The sequence below is a fragment of the Telmatherina bonti genome, assembly GCF_933228915.1.
Source record: "Telmatherina bonti genome assembly, chromosome: 9".
Taxonomy (NCBI): Eukaryota; Metazoa; Chordata; class Actinopteri; order Atheriniformes; family Telmatherinidae; genus Telmatherina; species Telmatherina bonti.
In genome coordinates, this window is record NC_136627.1 from 15,345,888 (window position 1) to 15,364,924 (window position 19,037).

General features: G+C 40.6%; 1 protein-coding gene across 1 annotated transcript in view; it reads left to right on the forward strand.

Moving 5' to 3' along the window:
* Positions 1-18,301, forward strand: part of kirrel3b (kirre like nephrin family adhesion molecule 3b) — a gene marked incomplete at both ends in the record, with an annotated part of 58,866 nt that extends 40,565 nt beyond the window's left edge. Inside the window, 9 exons of the mRNA XM_079246907.1 lie at positions 4,030-4,178; positions 4,287-4,414; positions 4,871-4,997; positions 11,229-11,329; positions 12,292-12,490; positions 13,726-13,833; positions 14,689-14,798; positions 15,442-15,528; positions 17,840-18,301. Of these exons, the coding sequence (XP_079103033.1) occupies positions 4,030-4,178; positions 4,287-4,414; positions 4,871-4,997; positions 11,229-11,329; positions 12,292-12,490; positions 13,726-13,833; positions 14,689-14,798; positions 15,442-15,528; positions 17,840-18,301 (1,471 nt within the window). The remainder of the gene's footprint in view (positions 1-4,029; positions 4,179-4,286; positions 4,415-4,870; positions 4,998-11,228; positions 11,330-12,291; positions 12,491-13,725; positions 13,834-14,688; positions 14,799-15,441; positions 15,529-17,839) is intronic.
* Between the last annotated feature and the right edge of the window lie 736 nt (positions 18,302-19,037).

Genomic DNA, 19,037 nt, shown 5'->3' on the forward strand with positions numbered 1-19,037 from the left:
TGGGGTCTTCAGGTAAAACTGGCACCCCAATGTGGGATATAATGCTAAGGAGTTAAGTGAAATGCGTACAGAGTCCTCGATGTGCAGGATAAATGACCTCTGTCAACATTTTAAACAACAGATTATTGAGGAGTATTGTGGATTGTTATATATATATATTGTCTATAAAAGTTTAAGGATTGATATCAGCATCCCATATTTTTTCTTATTTTGTCCAAAAGTAAGATGCAGAACTTATTTCAGTTTCCTGAGACATCATAAAATAAGATTGTAATTTAAGTCCATGTAGAAATGACTGGATTATATTACTAAACCTGCATACTTATTTTATATCCAACTGGGAGAATTCATCACTTTAAATATGCATGGAAGGCTGAATAGAAGCACACTGTGCTGTGCTTAACCATGCTGATAATAACTGTAGGGCCTGATTTAGTGTTGAGTCTTGAAGCTGATGGCGCAGATACCTGCTTAATTTAATTGTTACTCTTTTATTGCCTTAATCACATTCCGCAAATACAAAACTCTCCCCCTGTTCCACGTCACTTTCATCCTCTGATTCCATTAAAAGCAGACCTTTTATCTTTGAAACAGTGTTAGCTTACACACTCATGACAGCTATGCATGTACACACACACACCATGGACACACACACACACACACACGTATATATACAGTGTACTGCGTTTCTACTTAAAGATTTTACATAGCTGGATTGGATTTTTTAAAATACATATGGTATATAACATGCCATAACCCCTTAAAGCTCTGTGCCTGTTTTCTGGCCTCCATTCAAAAATTGCACCCATGTTCACATAACAAAACAAGTAAATCTCTGCAACCACAAGGTCTACATAAATACTTTTGGAGTCACTGTAAAGGGAACACTTGTGGGTTTTTTTTTTTACATAAGATGTAGGTTTCACTACATGAAGAATAAGTGAACATGGTGGATAGCATAAATAAAAAAAAAAGTTCACTTAAAAGATTAATGTGAAAATCCCTTTGGATTGGTGCAGCTGTAGCTCTAAACCTCTGTCAAATAATATTACAGTATTTGAACATTATTTTCTGCCAAGGCCAGCTTTGATAAAGTAAAGCAGAATAGAATTAGAGAGGTTTTACCACAGACAGCAAGCTCTCCAAAAAAGCCATTTTGGCACAGTTTTCCACCATCTGTTTTGAAAGTCCCCCAAAAACCTTAGGTTTTAGAAAGGTTAAAATTCAGCAAATAAAATCTTAGATGAATAACAACATGGTATACTGTACTGTATAATTATTTATTTAACAGAAACTAAGTCAAAATGCGAAAGCAGTGTGTGGGAAACTACGATTAACATTAACAATGGCAGTAACCCTTTTCTGTATGACAGGAAGTTGCCGTTTAGAATAATACTATATTTTCACTTATATCTTTCCTGTTAGAGGTTAATAGCCCAGATACTACTTTGCAGGTCAAATCTGTGCTCCTCAGTTCTTTGAGAAAAGGTTTTCACTTGAAAACCTTTCCAAACAAGTAATATTTGTTGAGTTGTTTACAAATTTTACTATCATGTACTTTTAACAATTACCATGTGAAGTGAGGTCTGTTGCATCTTCAATCCGTTTTCTGAGTCTTGGGTTTCTCTGAGGATTGCGCAATCTGACCTTGGGCTAAACTTGCTGGGATGTCCATTCCTGGGAAGACTGCCAACTGTTTCTGCATCGCAACTGTAAATAACCTTTCAGATTGTCCAATTATAATTGAAAACAATTTAAAATTGCCGCTATAAGCCTTACCAGAATGATGACTCCCATTTATTGATAACCAGTTATTCACGTGCATTTGGTTTGCAGTACATGCTGCTACATACCTTACCAACTTACCTCCTGTTCTGACTTCAGTTTTGTTCATTGAAACATGTAACAGAGTCAAATATGTTATGCATTGTTGTATTTATTTCATTTTAATACCTGGTAAGGACCAAACGATGTCCTTATATGTAAAAATTTTTGAAAGTGTACTTGAAAGATGGTGTACCTTTTCATAAGGCATACAAAGTCAGACATCCAGGCTTCACACCCCTTGTCTGAATCAAATCCCTGAATAGGGTACGGCAGCATAGAATGAGTCAGCTATTGAATAAGCTTCCTTTTGGCCCCTCCTCCTCCCGAAGGGACTGCAGGTGTTTGTGTTACCCTGGGCCAACTATGTTTAGACATGAGTTTTGGACAAGGCCCAGCACACCAGCAGATCTGCCTTGTTCCCTGAGGAGGACAGCATTCTGTCTCTGTTCCCGCTAACACCGTCAAGGGCTCTTAAAGCTGGCATCTGCAACCTCCACTCGGGAGAAGCCGGCAGCCCAAACATCTGTGCTTACCTCATTATGACTCCTGCAGTGTGAGCCGATAAAGTGGAGGTGGAAACGGTGACATACTCGTATGATGTCATAGCCATCAGTATCACAGTGGCCTTGATTATTGCTGCCCCGGCCAGTTTATGAGGTTTGTAGTTCAGGAATTATCAGATGTATGCATCATCAGAAGTAAATTTAGCATTGATGCAAATATAATTATTATGAGCACATCCCAATACCCCTTTTCTTTATTTACGTCTAAACATGGATTTAGGATTTACATGTGAAACTTCCAGGGGAAAGACTGGTTTCTGAAACTCATCATTCCAACCCCCTCCTCTTATACCAATATCTTATTTGTTGCCAACATGGTCCTCATCAACACCATCATTCCCTCCATGTTATTCATCATCATTATCATCTTCATCAGAAGCATGATTAATAACTTATTAACCATATTCATCTTTATCATTTTAGTCATATACCCTGCAACCCAATCATTAATTTTCAGAAACAAAAACAATTTTCGTCACACATCCTCTCCATTTCCTTTGTTGATATTTTGAATACATTTGCAATGCAAATAATTCAACTTTGCTGGAATGAGACGTGTGCGCTGATATTCTGCCCCCAAGCTATCCAGTGTACAAGCACTACTCAGTCAGATATGTGGGCAGATGGGCCTGAGATGTCCATCTGCGCCGCTTTAAACAGTTTCAGAAATGCAGGTGTTGCAGAACTCCCCCTGTCAAAGAAGAACCAAAACTCTGAAAAGATCTACAGCTTAGGATAAACGAGCACGAAAAAAAAAAAAAAATCCCTTGAAGCCCAATTAGGATTCTGCTTCACTTCACTTACTGATTGAATGAGGTAATCTGTTCTCATTTAAATGATAGCATTTCAGTCAAGCATGTGGCCAGCTTAGTCATGGAAAACAAATGAGTTCTCTGTCCCATGAAAACTCTTCACAGTACTGGCAGGAGTAGAAAATGGAGACAGCCACCAGTTCTGTTGTCACGGTTTTCATTTGCCACATCGGGATGCAGCCACATGTCTATTGTGGTGGCTTTTTTTTTTTTTTTTCTTCCGTGTGCATGATTCATTGAATGTCCCACAGCACCGTCTACATTTTCCAGAGACCCAACACATCCGCAGATACCTTTGCTTCATTTTTATAAATGGGCCTTGTCTGCTGCAGCAGCGGCGAGCCATCCACTCCGTGCAGAGTGAGACGCAGCTGCCCGCGACATCATAAAAGTCTCACCTAAAAAACACGTGTGGCGTGCCACCACAGCTATCAGTCACAAACACAAACAGATGTTTCTTTCTTTTTCTTTTTTTTTTTATGTGATCCCAAGTCAATTTATTAACGTCAGCTGTTGTGTTTAATACAGTACGTGTCGAGCAATGTCTTCAAAGCTGGAGGAGCTACCCATTTGTCATTCTGTGATTTGTTTTTCTTAGCTGGCACTCTGTGTCTGGCGTAATGAGGAACGCGCTGTCTGCTCCGAGTTGCCAGGGAGCTTGTCACAGCACGGAGGGCTGCCACAGAAATATGCTGAAGCCAGCATAGAAAACCTGATTTATTCACACAAAAGAACACTTTTGACACAAGGGGTATGGAAACCTGCCTTAATGCTTTTTGATCCTTTTCCCTCATTTTTTTTTCTCTTAATTCCACTGTTCATATCAGGTGGGCCAAAGGAGGAAGCATAATAAAGGAGGTCTCAGGAGACACATATGAGGTTGTCGTGGACCACTCCTTCTTTACTGAGCCTGTTTCCTGCGAGGTTACCAATGCTCTCGGAAGCACCAACATCAGCCGCAACGTCGATGTCTACTGTGCGTGGCTCCCTAAGTTATATTTTTTACATTTCCTCTCTGAGCTCCAAAAGCTGATCTTGAGTTTATGGATGTTTGAAAGCCGGTTTATCTTGTTTCTTTCAATAGTTGGTCCTCGCATGGCTGCAGAGCCTCAGTCCTTACAGGTTGACCTTGGCTCAGATGCCGTCTTTAACTGTGCCTGGACAGGAAATCCTTCTCTCACCATAGTGTGGATGAAAAGAGGTTCTGGAGTGGTGAGTACACACCGTTTACTTCATCTGACTTAGTTTGTTTTATGTAGCATGCAGTCATCTGTGCAAATAGCAGAGCTGCTACAATTCCAAAGTTTCCACTGGCCTACACAGAGTACTTTTGGATCTATTCCGCGCCATGGCGATGTGGCCTAAGGTTTGTTTTTTTTTTTTGTGTGCTCCAACCTTTTGGTGACCTGCTCTCATATGAGATCCATTGCTTTGATCCACAAATTCAAACTCATTCCACCTTTTCCTTTGTCAACATCAAAGGCCAAAACCTTTCTCCACTGAGCTCAGACCCTAAATTGGATTTTAATAATTAAGAAGAGGTGCCCTTTAAGGTATTAAATTGTCCATGTGCTGCCTTGGTTTTCCCATTGCTTTGCTGCCATCACAAATGCAAAGGTTCTTTTTTTCTGCCACCGCATTTGATCGTCTGTGACGTCTTTGCCACAGGTTCTTAGCAACGAGAACCTCCTGACTCTGAAGTCTGTGAGACAGGAGGACGCCGGGAAGTATGTTTGTCGTGCCGTGGTCCCACGCGTTGGAGCAGGAGAAAAGGAGGTCTCTCTCACTGTCAATGGTACGTTTCGTCTCATAGATGTGTCTTTCACACAAACGGGTTTTGATGCAGCCACAAAGGAATCAAATGTATAACACATGAAAGTGTGAATCTGGAGGTTTAGGGTCAACAGTGGTGAAGAAGAAAGCAATTTGTCACAGGAGTCAGTATTCTGCTTCCTCTGGAGTTTTCAGACGCTTTTCCACATGATATGCTGCTCGATTCTTTCCTGCTGCCTTCCTTTTCATTTAATGTATCTTTTTCCTGTAGACACGCTTAATTTTACCAGGCAGGCATTGCAACTGAACACAAAACATCACACACAGCAGAGGAACATGGTAGAAAAGTATGCAAGTACACAAATAACGGTTCCTAGCAATGGTAACGGGATAAAACACAGTCCTTTCATCAACAGCTATTATTGTGAAGCCTTTACATGTACAAAGAAACAGAATAAATATAAACTTGTGTTTCTGGGATATGGTTTTGTATTTCATAAACAGGTGAAATGTGCTTAAATGCTAATTAGATTCCGCATGAGTCACAGGGAAGCTGCCTTTTTCTGAGGCCCTGACTGACTAATGAATACCAGCCTTGGTGGGAGACCTGGCAACTCTCAAACAAATGACTTCATTATCAGTGCTTGATATTCATGAAGCATGCTTCACTGTGGCAGAGGTTCTTAGTTGTGGGATTTCCATGTTTCTTATTTTCATCGTGCCCATCTGAACAAAACCCTTATCGAGCTGAAAAAAAAAAATTGTCCAATGAAATTAAGTAAAGGGACGCGAGCAGAAGAGGTTGGGTTCATGCTCATCATGTATCGCTGCACATTTCCAAAGCTAACAAAAGAGGTTGCCTGTGAGCAACACTTGTGCTGATTTTGGGATGAAGACACACGGAGAACCAAACAGTGTGTTTAAAGATCTTCTTTTCAAAATCCAGACGCTGATTTTGCATATCAGAGAGAACGGGATGGCAGAATTCCCTCCAGCTAAAGATCAGAACCATGACTTTCTATGAACTGAAAGGAGCCCCCTCGTTCTCAGGCAGGAATTAAGTTGAAATCCAAGGATAAGAGGAAGATTCGTGGCTGCTTCTATTGTCTCCCATTCTTTGGGAGCAACCTAGACTTGCAGCCTTTTATATCTCCACAGAATACATTGGATCCAGTGCAGCAGTTTACCTCTTTCCTGCTAATAGAGATTATGTTGTTTTGGAAAAATTCTGTCAAGAGAAAAGGATGATAGACTATTTTAATAAAGATTACAACATGAGTCAGAGCACAACTGGAACCATGACATGTTAATTTAGGCTCTACAGACATCATGCGAGTGAATCTGCACTTCCTTTCAATCTTTTTTTTTTATTATTATTTATTCCATCCTCTCTTTTTTGTGTCTTTACATCTGTACATGAATTAGCAGTTGACGTTCAAAGCGTTCCTTCTTTTTCCACCTTTAAAAAATTAAATCTCATCTTCTATTTTCTTCTTAAATTCTTAACCAAACCTTCAGGCGAATCAGATTGTCAAACTTGTGAATGTGCAAACGCTGCGGTTGAAGTGGTGGCGTGTTGGGAGCAAACTTTCTCCCGACGCTCATCGATTGTCCTATGCCACAACTTCAACAACGCCGTCCCTCTCGTCAGCCTTTGAGCCGAACATCATTGACAGTCAGATGCACTCAGTTAATTGTAACAGTGACTTACTGAGATAAGACGAGCGAAGTTATTTGTTTATTCATTTTTAAGGAGGGCAGCCTACTTGCAGCAACAACCCAAGCAATGCGGTTCGCATTCAGAAAGTTCGGGATGCGATGGCATCTGCTGCACATTGGAATCTTTCTGTGCTATTTGTTTTCCCTGCAGTCCTCCCCTTATTCCTTAAAGCCATCATTTAAATTACATGTGTTTATAATTTGTCATCCCCTATGTCTATCTCCCTCAGTTGCTTTGTGTCAGCGGCTCCAACTGTGGCACACCACACAGACATGAGGATTTTTCTTTCCCTGGGGAAGAATGTAATTTAATTATAATCAAACAGCTAGCAGGGGAGACAGTTTGTGTTTAAGTCACTAATGGTTACATATTGCTTACTGTAGTCAAACATTTCTTTTCAAACAGAAAGCTTCTCAGTGTTTTCCAGAAAGTTGTGAAGTGGCTACAAGTATGTCTTTGCATGTCATTGGTCATATTGGATGCAATATGTTTTTTACTTTACTCTGCCGTCCTGCAGAAACTGGAATAAAACAGTTCATCGGTGTGCTTGAAAAAAGGTTTAAGCATATTAAACTTAAAGAGTGTTTGCAGAGGCTCAAGCTCATTTATTGTTGTGTGCCAACAGAGTTACGGTTCTATTTGTGAGTCTCCATGGGTAAAGTAGTATTTATAATGAAACACATATAGTACTTGGGCAGCCTAAGGAGAGAAAAGCCATTACATCAAGAATGGAGAGGGAGGGCCAGAGAACTCCCCCAGTATCCCACTGAGCAGTGGGTTGTTATAGATCTTTTTTATTCTGTCGTTTCTAGACTGTCTTTATGTAGCTGGTTAATTAGCATCCCAGGCTTTTTTTTTTCCTTTCATTTTTTTTAAACCAGCAGCGACACCATATAAGATATAAAAGTGTGGTTTAATGAAGGAGAAAACGGCATTTAAAATGCAGCACATTTTATCTGACCAGCTTCATTTAAGCATACAGCCAGATATGATCTGCAAGATAACCTGCTGTATTTTGAAGTCACATTCTTCCATTATGCACCGCTTTCACGTGCAAAGTCCCTGCTCAGCTCACACACTGTTCAGAAGATGATCAAAATATGTTTAATTTTTGTTTGGTTGTGTTCTGTTTACTTTTTTTTTCTTGGGTTTTTGTTTATTGATTACTGGTATATTCAAATACAGTCATTACAAATACATTTCTCAAAATTCTGATTAATTTGAGACTCTAAGTGTAGACTAAAAATAGGCGTGTGTTTTTATTTACAATAAAAGGGATGCTTGCATGCATAATGCAAATTAAAAGCCTTCCAACAGTTGTATTATTCTCATCTCTTGAGGCTGAGCCACATTTTGATGATGTTTTGTGTTGATGCATCCAGTGCAGAGATCCTGTTTGTAAATAGCGATTGTTGCTTCAGTTTTGCTATAAGCATCACGCTTGGCTAGAAAAATGAAATGATGAGTGTTTGTGGCCCGTGGCAGTGATACTGAGTTATTACTGTGAATGTGTTCCACTGTGTGAAGTGAAAGCAAATACAGATCATGGTGCATGCAAAGCAAAAATAAATAAAAAAAATAAAACAGGCGATATAGAGAAAAAAAAAAATAGCCTGTTGTAAAAATGAATTCAGCCACAGCAGGTTAATGTGGCGAAGCTGTCGGAGTATTCAGGGCAGTAAAATTTGTATTTCCACCGTAGTTAAACATGGTTATAGAGCCAATCAGGGAAGGAGGTGTGACTGAGCTACGTTCTCTCTAATTTTCTGCCATTAATGTGATACAGTGTGGTTGAAATATAACAGCATTAAATTAAAAATGATGATTTTCTATGGCAACTGATTAAAAATAACAGCTTAATAATAATAGTTTTTACCTCCTATGTACTTACAGCTGTAGTACTAATGTAATGTATATTAGGTTCATTATATCCATCAGCGTAATTGCATTTTTAACACACTGACAGAAACTAATCCTGGCTGACAGCTTCAGAACATAACAGACAAAGGACGTTGTGGCCCTGAGTAAACCAAGTCAGATTCTTTTCTTTTGATTTAGTTGCCCAGTAGCCGTTTGTGCACCTTCTTTCACACACACTAAAGGAATACATAAAGAAAGGAAGAAGAATAACACAGAAAGCCAAAGAGCTGCATCTAGGTAGAGTGGAAATGTCAAGCTGCTGTTCAAAGCTCGGTTTAGGAAGGAAATGTAAGCTCCAGCATTTTTGACTCCCACATTGCTATTGTGTAATCAGATTGCAATGTCCACTCCAGAGTTAACACCTCCTCAAATGAATGAGTGAAACATTGCACCCAACATTTTGATTATCTCCCCTGCTGCCTCGCATTGATGTTGTAGTGCCACCCACCACCCCGCTCCTAATGTGTTTGTGCTCTGATCACACACTGCAAACAGCAAACACTCACTCTTGCTCACACTAGCATGCAAATATGCACACACACTTTCAACCCAAGCTGAGCCAGAGAGATAAAGCTATCTAATTATATTCCTAATTTGCTGTTGTGATCCATAGAATAGATCCTCCCTAACCACTACAACCAGCCTTTTTGCCGCCTGCGGGCAATTGATCTTGCTATGTGCCGACGTTTGGAGCTAATGCTAACCACACAGATACAATTCATCCGCAGTCAGTAGATAATACATGCAGATGGCATGTGCACAAGCCCTTACATGGACAGCAGCATACACTTAGTGTTACTACAACCATTGCGTGCTGATAAACCGGGGAACAGAAGTGAATACCTTTAGGGACACGCATCTTAAAATCGTCTGAAGCGTTCAGTGTGGGGCAGTAGCTTCCTTCCAGCACTCCTCCCGTAGCATACCAAGACACCATCTGGCAAAGTCTCATTAAAATGCTAATTCATTTTAATAAGAGACAGGTAATAAACTGCAATTATGTATCGTCAGAGAGATGGCAGAGAGCAGGAGTTTTGGGAAGTCGGCTAGGATGTGAGGTGTCTCAGTAATAAAGAAACTGCCGCACTTACACCCCCTTTTCCCTCGCCGTGTCAAACCCACGCTCTTAACCTTTACCACAACACATATCATTTGTTCTAAACTCTTTTGAAAAGCCTCTTTTTCTTCTCCCACTTTTTTTTTTTTTTTTAACCTTATAAATCACAGATGACGAGAACTTTTCATTCTGGTTTTTTATGGAAGCTTCATGGTAATAACCCTGCTTTTAAATGCAGAAAGCAGCGTGTGCTGTATGTTCTGACATAATTACATTTTTTAAACTTAGTTATGTCCACTATGTTACTAGAGAGCTCAAATTAAGACTCAAGGCAAGAAAATACGTACACAAATAAGATTAAAAAAAAACAATATTGAACCACTTTGGTCTCCGTGTCTGTTATGTGAACAAAGTCAAGGCAGCTGATTTTGATCTCTGCAGACATGCCTGATAATGTCAGCCAGATTGGGTTGCTGCTTTTTGAAGATATCCAAATTTGAAATGTCAGACTGACGGTAAGAAGAACCAATCAAGAACAGAGAAAAAAAATAAAGATATTAAGGATAAACATTAGACAAGACAAACAAAAATAGCCCACTACTTCACAAAAATCCCACAATTTCTCCTATTTTTCCTTCACTGAGCCCTTCAGGACCAAACAGTGACTAGACCTGAATGACAGAATTGGGTTATGTGTGACATCTTGTCTTCATATTAGTGCTGTCACCTGGTGTGAGCAGCCTCCAGACCAGATGGCAAACAGATCAGTCGTTTAGGCTGAGCTGCCCGTGTCAGGTGGGATTTTATAGGCTGACCAGGGTTTAACACACTCCTGGCTTTAAGTCTAAGCAGATTGATCGAGTCTTGTTTAAATGGTTTGTCATACCAGTAAAGTCATTTAATTCAATCAGGTTTTTCTTTCGGAGAATCTGAATTACACAGAATGTTTCTTTTTTTTCCTTCTGAAAAGTTTAGCAAAAAATATGAAGAATCAAAATGAAATCTAATGAAAACACAATAAAGTTGCTGAATTTTCATTTTATTTAGAAGGGATTTTTATCTGCTTTGTATTCACAAATAGCTAAAGTTTTCAGTGTTTAATGAGTGACCTATTGGTTAAGGGGTCAACTCTCCTGCAAGCAAATTGATTGCAGTGACACACTGCGACAAGTGGGTTATCTCCCCACTATGGCATTTTCTCCTTCCATCTGTGCCGTCTTGATTACGCTCCAGAGAACGACGTTTATCTCAGTGGGAGAATCAAAACGAACCATAAATCAGCAATTTATTGAGCCAGAATGAGGTCTAGGTCGCCACTTACGTCCTTTTGTTCAGTCCTGGTGTGTCTGTGCTGAGATTGTACTCATGTTCATATGTGACTACAATGCAGTCTTCCCCAGGAGTCCCAAATTAGTGAGCACTTCAGCCGTTACTGCTCGGGGCAGAAGACATTTGGAGTATGACGCAACAACAAGAATTCAGTTGAACAGAATTGTCACATGAACTGAAATTGAATATGACTAATTATTCATGTTCCAATTTTGGTGACTTTTCAGGGCCACCGACTATATCCAGTACACAGACTCAGCAGGCTCTGCACGGAGAAAAGGGACAAATCAAGTGCTTCATCCGGAGTACACCTCCTCCAGACCGCATTGTAAGTACATTTGGGGAATTGATTCATTTCTTCAACCTTTGTCTCAAGTTATCCTAATTTTAATACAATAGAAATCTAAAAGTGGAACGATTTATCAAATGATTGGTTTATTGAGCTTGCAAGAAAAAAATAACATTTTCTGCAGTAGTTTGATGACTGTGTGTACATATGGGTCTAATCTTCATTTCTGTCTATCGCGGAGCATTTTAAAGACTACTTTCTCTCATCAGATGCAATTAGATATAATTAGATTATTGAACATGTAAGTACAGGGAAAACACGCTAACTCCAGTCTGGAAGGTCACAGTTGAGATCCAAACAGGAAGATTTCCTACTGTAAGGCAACAACATTTTAATATTTCTGAGCTAAAATTAAGAAAAGCAGAAATAAACAGCTGCAAACAAGCCATCAGCAACCACACGTCGATTAAAAACGGCAGCTGACTTAGGTGAATGGCTTGAGATTCGTTAACTTACTGTAACTTAAGTAAAGTTCAAACATGGCCTCAGCACATTCAGTCTTTAGAGGCACAACAGACAGTGACTCAGTCCTGAGATGATGACAGAAGCTAACCAGATGGGTCTCAGTTTTTCCACCCAGCAGGGCATCCTGGTATTTATGCACTTGTTTTAGTTAACACAGAGACTTAATTAAGCCAGTACCCCCACAGCACTGATCGTGTCACAGCCTCGCCACAACATCAAGCCATGTAAATGATGTAAGCATAGAGAACATAAATAATACCTCAGCTGACTTCCATAAACTTTATGCCTATAAGAAGTCTGGTGATGGATGGCTTTAAACAAGTCTGTTACAGTCTTCTCAACAACTGCCAATAAAATTGATGTCATTTTTCTATATTTATGTGGCGATTAATAACACTGCATGAATGGGAATTGCTTTTATTCCATCACTAATGTATGTCCCAATAACAGTTAAACACCCCTTTATCTTTTCAAAGGCCTGGTCGTGGAAGGAGACTGTACTGGAGTCTGGAACGTCTGGTCGCTACACTGTAGAGACTGTGAACACAGAAGAAGGAGTCATTTCCACCCTCACCATGAGTAACATCGTCCCGGCTGACTTCCAGACCATCTACAACTGCACAGCATGGAACAGCTTTGGCTCCGACACTGAGATCATACGCCTTAAGGAACAAGGTGGGAGCCAAGGTTCGACAGGTTCCACCTTCCTCTTCTTCTAAACCCGTGTTTGTGGTTTTACAGATGGAGACAACAGGCAGTAATGTGACTGTTTGTGCCTGTCTCTCATGTAAATGTGTTGATGTTTCGTGTTTATGGAAGTGCACTCTTATTTTTCTAATTGATGGACATGTGCATAAAAACTATTATTTTAGCTTTCATTAGAGATGAGTCACAGACCAAAATCTAAAAGATTTGGCCAAAGAAAACATTTATAATGTCAACAATGAATTTCTTATCTATTAGTTCCTCATCTCACCTAAACTGAAGCTTCCTATTAACTCACAGCGGTGACCTTTAGCTTACACCGCATCCATACCATAAAATACAATGTGTTTCATGTATAGTTCATTTAAATAAACTTCAGAGCATCTTTATGGGTGACCTCTTCCCCCTTCTACCACGGGAACAGCATCATTTTCTCTCCGCTTATCGCAAATGATAAATTATAAGCCGCTCGCATGAAACTGGCATTGATCAATGAAGACATTAAGTGGGCTTTAATGGTGCAGGAAGAGCACTTATTTGTTTGCATTTGTTTAAAATGCAGGAAGGTCGTTAATGTGGGTGGGTAGCTCAGGTTCCCATTAAAGTGTTCCTTTACTTTGGAACATCTTTGTGGCTTGCTGCGTTTCTGGTCGCAAACATGATGCTTCTTAAACTAATGCAGGAACACGTCCACTTTGTTCAACTGAAAGCACTCTGCCGAATGCATCTATTAGCAGAAATTAGCGTAAATCAAAAGTTATTAGACATTAGGAAACCTAAGAATAACGGGAAAAAAGTTTTTTGCCAGGAACTTGCAGCTGTTTGCACAAACTTTTGTATATATATGTGTGTGTGTGTGTGTGTGTATGTGTGTGAGGGGTCTTTGGCATTTCATTTGTTTATTTTTATGACTTGGCATTGAGCCAGTGGGCTGATGTCAGTGTCACTTGCAGGGATAGCATAAATCACATCTTTCCTGGGTTTTTGTCTGCTGCACATACTTAAAAGAACAGCAAAGATTTGAGAAGGACATGTGCCCATGTGTGCTTGTGGTGGTGGTGGTGGTGGTGGGGGGGGGGGGGGGGGGGGGGGGGTCTTTGTTAACGTGTGCCTGTGTGTGCTGTCCTGCCATAAATCCAGTCTACATGTCAGATGTTTGTTGTATTTCATTATAGAAGGACATGTCTTTATGTTGCTGTCCGCAGAATCCCTCCCGGTGGCTGTGATCATCGGCATTGCTGTGGGAGCCTTCGTGGCCGTCATTGTCCTAATAGGCACCATCGGCGCCTTCTGTTGCACCCGCTCTCAGAGAAGTACGTCTCCTTTCCTCTTTACCATCGTCTCAAGCACGCATGCCGAAGTGCTGTATGTATTTCCCTTAAGCACACAAAAAGATGTCCATCTGTTCAAATCCATGCATGGTTTTGATCTTTAAACAACTGGGGAATGATTTCTGTTGGGATCTTATAAATTCTGCCACTTGGCGTCACATTTAACACAGGATGAATCACCGCTTGAGATGGGCATCTTTTTGTGGTGCAGATAGCCAGATTGTGAACCAGGGCTCATTTCATGCAATCTCAGTCTGGCTGCTTTCCCTTTTTGAGGCTATTTACATCTTGCGTTGTGTTCACTGCCACCCACCCATAAAAACCAAGTGACTCAAGTCAGAGACAGTCAGCCACTGCCTCCAAGAATCACACTGTCCTACTGGTCCCTTCAGCATGTCTATTGTCTGTATACTACAGAGGAAGCACACCTGGTTATGCCCTCACTGCCCGTCTCCATCTGTGCACACCAGAGAGAACTTGCAAGCAAACTTAAGACAGAAAGTAAGACTTTGTTATATGAGAGTTTAACATCAGCATTGTCCTGAACAGAATGAGCCACCGTAAGAAAACTCCATGACTGCATTTATGCAGAGAAAGATAATCTTGTGTTGGCAGGAAACAGATGATTAATAATGCTTTGTGTTGTTTTTTTTTTTTTTTTTTTTTTTTTTTTGGGGGGGGGGAATGGGAGCGCTGTAACAAAGCACACCCTGGGATCTCTGCTAAATCTTACCGTGCTGCAAACTGCACTCAAGGGAGTTATCACATCAGCACATAGAGAGAGGTGCTTCTTCCAGCTTATTAAGACGTGCCGTACATGTTGTCTGTTTCTCGCAGATCTGAAAGGAGTCGTGTCGGCAAAAAATGATATCCGGGTGGAGATTGTACACAAGGACCACAATGCCGCTCGAGAAAATGAAGAGCATGCGTCCATGAAACAACTGATGGTGAGTGTGAGTGTCACAACATACTACTTTCCACTTCTTCCTGCCCCCCCCCCCCCCCCCCCCCCCCTCCTTTTTGTTTGTTCAGAAATGAATACTCAGCTATTTCTTTGTTATTGCATGTCCTTTGAAAGATAAATGGATAAAGGCATTTGATGCATGGGACTTATTTAACTGAAAATAATGCTACTGGTTGAGAGCAAACTAGAGTATAAACGCTGATGCATACTGTGTAATTGTGCAGACGGTGTTCTGTATGTACATGCAGAACTTCTGAGCTCTAATGGTGTTTTGGTTTTCTTGCCGTTTGCTCCCGGTCTGAAGCTCTGTGATTGCATTTTCATTCAAAGTACTTTGTACAGTCTACATTTGATGTTAGAGTGGGGCGTTGAGCTCAGCTACCTCACAAATCTGCATTTTGTAAAGATAAATAAAAGATATTCACGGATAAATTATTTAAGCCCCCTGCCAGCCCCGAGTGAAGGTGAAGCATGTTTGACTGATATTAAAAAAGTAGAACAAGTTGGAAAAAAGAAAGAAAAAAAAAAGGCTGAACAAGTTTCTTTCAGAAATTCTTCTTCTTCTGAGTGTAGGAGCTTTGGAAAGTGCGCGGGCTCTTAATATACTTCGCTTGATGTCTGTGTAGGTTGAGCGAGGAGAGTTCCAGCAAGAGTCTGTTTTGAAGCAGCTGGAGGTATTACAAGAGGAGGAGAAGGAGTATCAGCACATTAAGGTACGGCTCATGAACAATGTCAGCATGAAGGCATGAACGTAGGAATCAGGGAGAACAAAGGAAACAAGGTGGTGGGAGAGAGAGAGAATACCTCTGGGCCAAATGGTGGTCTTCAACTCTGGAACCAAAATAGCTGAAAAGCATGAATTCTTGTTTGTTTTTTGTTTTTTTTTTACCTCTGAAGTCTAGTCCAGAGGCTAAATGACTCTTCTTATAGGACTGATTTTAATAATTAGCTTCTCATTTAAGGTGGCTCAAGAAATCAAAGACTGGTTGCCCCTCGAGCTGATTTTTCAGTTTTTATTTATACCTCAGATGAAAAGATTGGGATGACTTCCTCCACAGAGCATATAGGACTGAGGAGATGTGTTGGCCTGACTTTCCCAGTTGTATATTCTGCTATTTACCAAATTTGACCCAAAAGAAGATAATAATACATCCATTGTTTAATCAGTAACATCTACTGTACAGCAGTCCTGCTTCCGAATCTTTGTTGGTGCTTGTGTTCTGGTTGGTTATGAACATATGAAAAGCTAAAATGTCGTTGTGGTCAAATCAAACCCCGGTGCGCCTCATTCAGGAAAGAAAGGATTGAGCGAATGCCATAAAACTGACATCAGTGCTGTTTATTATGCAGCCGTGTACTTCTCTACATGGCAATAAATGGCTCAATCTGCCCAAACGATGCACTTTGCTTTGAGCTCTCCCATCACACACAAAGGCACGTAATGACTGGAAACCTCTGCCATAAAGGATCTGCAGGAGATTTTACAGATTGTAAAGATTCTCGAGTCCAAAGAATCCTTCAGTCTCTGATGAGTCAACTTCATGTGAAGGATAGCCACTGTCTTTTTTTATTATTATTATTTCTTTAGATATTTCATGATTTTGCTATGGTTGTAACATCAAATAAGTCACATCAGCGATCAAAATTTCCCCCTTCAGGTTACCATTTCATTCATTTCTTGCCATTGCTTTCACACAAGTAAATGGAGAATTCATTTAGCCTTCTTACATAAACTTCCAATCCTATTAACTGGACTTTTTTTCAATCAACGATGCTGTGTCTTAAGCCATCTAAAGTAAAGTGATAATGCTGAACCTAAGCCATGTCCTTAAACTTTAAAATGAAGTCCTCCGATAGCAATTAAAGAAGAGAAAGGGTTTATATATATATATATATATATATATATATATATATATATATATATATATATATATATATGTATATATATTCTTTTATTTAATTTAATTGGTTTTCATTGAATCTTATTCAACAGAATCTCAGTAGTCTTCCATGTGTAAGTTTCTGCTGAAGGCATTTAAATATGTGATGAATGTGTTCACAACTCTTTGAGAAAATGCCAAACTGAACATGGCGGGTTATCTCTGCAAGTGTTTGTTCTACCTCCGACCTGAATTGCCGTCAGCGAGACTGAAAATGAATGCTCACTAAAGGTGCTACAGGTGTCTCCAGTTCCACTTTTACATCTCGCTTGAGTCACTGTCACACAGACAAACGCTGTCCCTTTCCTTTGTCCTTTCATCTGGCTGCTTGTTGGCATCACCTCCCTGGAGTGCTCCTGTTATGTTTCTCTGCTTACCTGTTGCCTCAGGGGCCAGATTTTTTTTTTAAGCCCAGTTAATGACTGCATGCATGAGACAGGAGCAGAGAGGAGCCCAAACAAGAGATAAAGGCCAGATGCAAACAATCTCCCTCTCTGCTGTCTGGTAATGACAAGCATAACGAGGATCCTCTCAGGTTGTCTCTCCCATTATGAGCATTCTTCTATTGGGATTTGCCACCACACTCACTGTGCTTGACATTCACATCTATTCACACGAGGACATAGAAGAAAAAAAAAAAAAAGCACCTGCTCTGTCTGGACCCTTAGCAACAGCTGGGTGCCTGCAGGCGCACAGAGAAACAAATGGCACACTGTTCAGAATTATGTGGAATTACAGACAATACAATCCATTACGGTCTAATTAAAACTGGTATGTGAGTGAACTTTGCAGTGACAACAGGAAGCCTGACTTAGAAACATCAAACCTTGTTTAATTAGTGGGAGACGTGATTTTAAAGCTGGAGCAGGAACTGACTGAACTTAACCTTGACTCCAAGTTTCATCACTGATTTCCTTGTGATGTACGCAGCAGTATTAATGGTAATTACTGCCGGTTTACCCTCATCTCATGTCAGCCCCTGGCTTTCAGAGTATTCATGCTTATTCCTTTGGAATAAATTCAAAACATAAATAAATATTGCATATTTATTTATAATTATAATCTATTTGTGTGTCTTCAATAGGACCCCACAAATGGCTATTACAGTGTCAACACCTTTAAGGAGCACCACACTCCGACCATGACAAGCAATCAGACTGCTGAGGTGAGGAACCCCACCAACACAGGTACCCTTGGCAAGCAGCGGGTACCAACAGGCATGTCCTTCACCAACATCTATTCCACCCTGGGGGCGGGCCCCAACCGTCTGTACGACTACAGCCAGCGCTTCGTGCTGGGTATGGGCAGCAGCTCCATTGAGCTGTGCGAGCGAGAGTTCCAACGCGGCTCGCTCAGCGACTCCAGCTCCTTCATCGACACGCAGTGTGACAGCAGCATCAGCAGCTACAGTAAGCCGGACGGCTACGTGCAGTTCGACAAAGACAGCAAGGCATCAGCCTCCTCCTCCTCCCACTACTCCCAGTCGTCCTCACAAAACTCTGACCTCACCCGGCCCCTCCAGAAGCGTATGCAGACCCACGTCTGACCAGCGGGAAGGGAGGGTTTTTAAACGGGGTGTGACGAGCAGCGAGGATTGTAAAACTACTTGAGAAATCCACCACCAGGAGCCCGTGTAGTATCAGTGTTACAAAATGTTTCCTATGGATGCCCAAAGATGCTGGGGCTGCTGGGTTGGACTTGTTTAAATGTCCCCAAAAAAGAACTAAAAAATATATAAAAAAATAAAAATAAAAAAAAAGAAAAGAAAAAGGATCTAGAAGCCTTACTTTCCTTCATGCTTAATTTATCAACTCCCTCCTGCTTGAACTGGTAATACAACTGTGCCACAGAGGTTTTTTTTTTTTTTTTGCCAACACAGACACCACGTCAGTTTGGGATTTGAACTTTCAGGACTCTGTCTAAGCAGTAAGATTGTTAACAGAGCAGAGCGCAGAGATCCAAAGCTTTGTGTGGCAATCGACACCCCGTGGCACGGACCAAATTAGCTTTTTTTGGAGATTGTCATTCAGAAAAAGCAAGACTGCGGTGAAACGCTCAGCACAAACCGCTTGCCAACGAGTGTGAGCCAGTGTCCTGCTGCTCTCCTGTTTGAAAGCACAACTATGAATGTGCATGTGATTTTTTTTTTCCTTTTTTTTTCTTTAATTTGTTAAAGTGATAACTTTTCCCCCACCTTCCTTTCAAATACTGTGTGTTAAACTCACTTTGTTAAAACCCATCCTCTCGTGTGGGCGGAAGAAAACTTTCACCATGTGCTAACA